General features: G+C 39.4%; 1 protein-coding gene across 2 annotated transcripts in view; it reads left to right on the forward strand.

Annotated features, from left to right (window-relative positions):
• Positions 1-3858, forward strand: part of fras1 (Fraser extracellular matrix complex subunit 1) — a 242061-nt gene that overhangs the window by 83772 nt on the left and 154431 nt on the right. For both annotated transcript variants that reach the window (XM_032515432.1, XM_032515434.1), the window contains exons 4-5: positions 144-236; positions 2688-2847. In XM_032515432.1, the coding sequence (XP_032371323.1) occupies positions 144-236; positions 2688-2847 (253 nt within the window). The remainder of the gene's footprint in view (positions 1-143; positions 237-2687; positions 2848-3858) is intronic.

A 3858-nucleotide genomic window follows, 5' to 3' on the forward strand; every position in this document is an offset into this window, starting at 1 on the left:
AATATTTTGTGAAAGCACCAATAGTCAACACTACAATATTGTTGCTGTATCAATACCAAGGTATTTGGTGAAAAACTATCGTGATATTTGATTTTTCCATATTGCCCAGCCCTGCTTTATATTGTGTTTGTTTTTTCCCAAAGGGCGAGCGCTTGAGGATCCCTGCCAACAAGTGCTGTCCGGAGTGTATCCCCTTGTCCCAGGGCTCGTGCCAGTATGAAGGAGTCATTTATGGAGTAAGTGAAAGTGTTAGAGGATGGCTTCTTCTTCTTCTGTTTCTATGGTCCAACTATTCTACAAAACATTAATATGCACACATATATACAGGGATATTTTAGACAATGTGTGCCTCCAACTTTGTGTTAATTCCTTCCGGTTTCAATAATACAATGGCCCCGTACACAAAGCAGCTCCATAAAGAAAGGTTTTTCCAGTTTGGTGTGGAAGAACTTGACTGGCTCTCACAGAACCCTGACCTCAATCCCACATTTGGGATGAACTAGAATGTTGACTAATGCTCTTGTGTCTGAATAGGATCAAATCTCTGCAGCCAGATTTCAAAATCTGGTGGAAAGCCTCAAACCAGTAGAGTTTGACAGGCTGTTAAAACAGCAGATGAATGCATTTGGTGTTGGAATGACAAGTTCAATTGTCACATATAAGTGTATGTGGTGTTTTTCTAAAATATTGGTGTTTCTTCAAGTTAGTCCAAAAATTGATTTGAGTGGAATTTGGTGGGAAACCCTAAATCATAAACATTAGATGCAAAGTAATTAAACCCATGAATCGTTTTTCAATGGCATTTGTTTGTTAAATTTGGGTGCTGCTGAAAAACTGGTTTTGGAGACCCACCCCCTTCCCGCCTCCCTCTCAGTAAAGAAACTGTCACTGTCATGTTCATCTTCCATCAAGTGGTCTCCGGCCTAACGAGCTGGACTTTATAGCATCATGGCCTTCTGAGGTCTTTACTGCATCTTAACTGAGATGTTGCAGAATCACTGCTGCTGCTCCTTCCCCGGGAAAAACGATGTGGAAAAACTAAGCTTCTAGATTTAAATTTCTTTTACTTTCTTTTATTCAGTACATAAACAACCGTTTTCTTTGTCTCATGATGATTTTAGTTATGGTGGATGTTTTTTGGAAGACAATGTTTTCTACCACTAGTCAATTTGGTAATATTTTGTAATTCCGTGTATTTGAAATTGTGCTAAAACATATACAAATGACAGCTCCAGAATCAGCACCCTGGACAGTGGCCGTGACCCAAATTAGCAAACAATTGACTGATTGTACTTTTAATGTCCCTATTGTAAAAAGTGAGATTTCCATGTCTTGTTTTGCTTTACAGCAGTTCAAGGTGCTACTTTGAAAGTATCGAAATGTATTAACCGCAGAGAAATGCACACAGTCCGTATTCAGAAACTGGGCCTTCAAACATGCCGTCATGACTTCTGTACTGTTGTGATGTCACAACTTTAATATAAATAGGTAGTTATATAGTTATTCCCTACCTGCAATGGCGGTACAGGGACTCTGAAAGCGCAGATGAGACAACCAGGAAACGCTGACCAATCACAGCAGACTGGGCTTTTTGGGAGGGGGCCTTAAAGAGGCAAGTGCTTAAACAGAGCGTTTCGGACAGAGGGCTAATACTGGTATTTTTAAACAGACAGCATGAAATTAAAAAAGTATAAATATTATAGCATGTAAACATGTTCTAGTAAAAACCCAATATTCAAGTATGAACCTGAAAATGATGCATCATATGGGACCTTTCACAAAATGCACATTTGCTGCACACCAAAACCATAAAAGGCTTTTGCTTGTTGCCACATGATCTAATCTTTCCAGGGTGAAAAAGCATTTAGATAAATCCTCCATTAAAACTCATACTAATGATTTATTTCATGCAGCGTAAAGAAGTTTTATTGCACAGCCTGACGCCTCTAAAAATGAGTTAAGTCAGATCCTCACCTCTATCATTTAGACTGCAGGCGACATCAACATGCTGATATCTTATTTACAGTGAAATAACAACACTGAACTCAAAAATCCTCGAATGGATGTACTCTGGTTTAAATACTGCTTTAATTAATACCTCAGAGATTGTTGTATCGATGCCAGTATCGATACCATTAATCACCGTTCTGTCAATCACAGAGTATCAACATCCTTGGGGTTTTACACCAACAGATGTTGGCCTGAGGCATTTTCTCAGTACTTATAGTACTATATACTTTACACGTATGAATAAAATGATCAAAAGAAATGTAAGAAGATCGCAAACAAGCTGACAGTCCACCTCAAGTTGAGCCAGCAGTTGAACCCCGTCTTTAACTGGGCATACTGTTCTTCTGAACAGACTTATCATATAAATCAAACATCTGCATTTCAGTTTTTAAATTTGAATTTAAAGTCTTCTCACAGTTTGCCTCCTTATGCACATTCACATACACCCTCTTGTTTTTCTCCCCCCGTTCTCTCGTCATGGTCTGACACATCTTTCCTCTCTGTTCTCCCTCCTCTGTGACTCTGTTCTCTTGTCTGTCACTCAGACTTAGGCTTACAAAGTCGTCTCGTCCACAGAGAGCAAAACAGCTTTCCTTATCCCACTGTCTCTCTGGTTCTTCTCCCCCCATGATTGTATTTCTGTGTGTGTAATGGTTTGTTTCTCTGTTTTCCAACAGCATGACAGCCAGTGGAATCCCTCGCCTTGTTCGGTGTGTGTTTGCTCCAGAGGAAGTGTATCCTGCAACGTTCGCCCCTGCCCTCCTCTCAGCTGTCCTGGGGACCAAAACCCGTTCAGCCCAGCTGGAGAGTGCTGTCCCAAGTGTGGCCGCAATGGAGGTGAGGGTGGCATCGGGCACACTGTAGAAACAGATTTGAAATGCAGCATTTGTTTTTTATATCTCTAAGGGATATTTTTTGTTTATTAACTTCAAATCACATTGTAACATTTACTGTATTGTGTACTGTTTTGATTGGCTTCCATGTAGACCTTTTGTTTCCGTTTATGTCATAAGGATGTGAAAATTAACTCCCGATAGTTGCTGTTTCATCACCTTAATGTAGATTTTCTTTTATTTTTTTGTAAATTAAGGTTACAGTGCAGTTGCATTTTAATGCAGTTGAGAGAAGAGATTATTTTGAAAACTCTGTGTTATCGGTGCATTCAAGTGCTTGCGGGAGTCTCAGACATGCAAGCTATGAGAGTTGCATGAGTACCATGCAGAAATCTTTAGAGCAACAAAATACACACAGTCCTTTTCACAACAGCCATGTTTACTAATTTGTTGTCTTTCAACAGTATTTGTTGAAAGACAGCATAAAGTGTGCAGTATCAGTCAGACAGCATAAAGTGTGCTTACTTTCACCTGTTTGTAGCCTCATTTTCAATTTGTACAGTTGAAGTGGAAGCGCTCAAAATTCTATACAAACTTTAAATACTGTAAAACAAAGTCTCTGTCTAGAAGATATGAAATCATATTGTATTTTAGCCTTCCTCAAAAATGTTCTCCACTCAAGAAGTGGCTCATAACAGAAAACCTATGATGAAAAACCAATGATGCCCTGCTTCACCATCATACAAACAACGCCACACATTAAGACTGGGAAAGACCTCAGTCAGCTACTGTTGACCAACAGCTGCTTCACTTACTAATTCTCACTTACTACGTGGTTACTGATGGCTAAAGAAGGGCATGGAAGTAAACAATAAATCTCACATATACACAATATAGTACAACTTGCGTAAGCAGAAACCGTGACAAACAAAACAATGAAAAATATTACATGCACACTAAACCCCTAACACCATAAACTAGTTCAGGGCAGGAAAATACACACAAACACCCCCCC

Source organism: Etheostoma spectabile, chromosome 5, assembly GCF_008692095.1.
Source record: "Etheostoma spectabile isolate EspeVRDwgs_2016 chromosome 5, UIUC_Espe_1.0, whole genome shotgun sequence".
Taxonomy (NCBI): domain Eukaryota; kingdom Metazoa; phylum Chordata; class Actinopteri; order Perciformes; family Percidae; genus Etheostoma; species Etheostoma spectabile.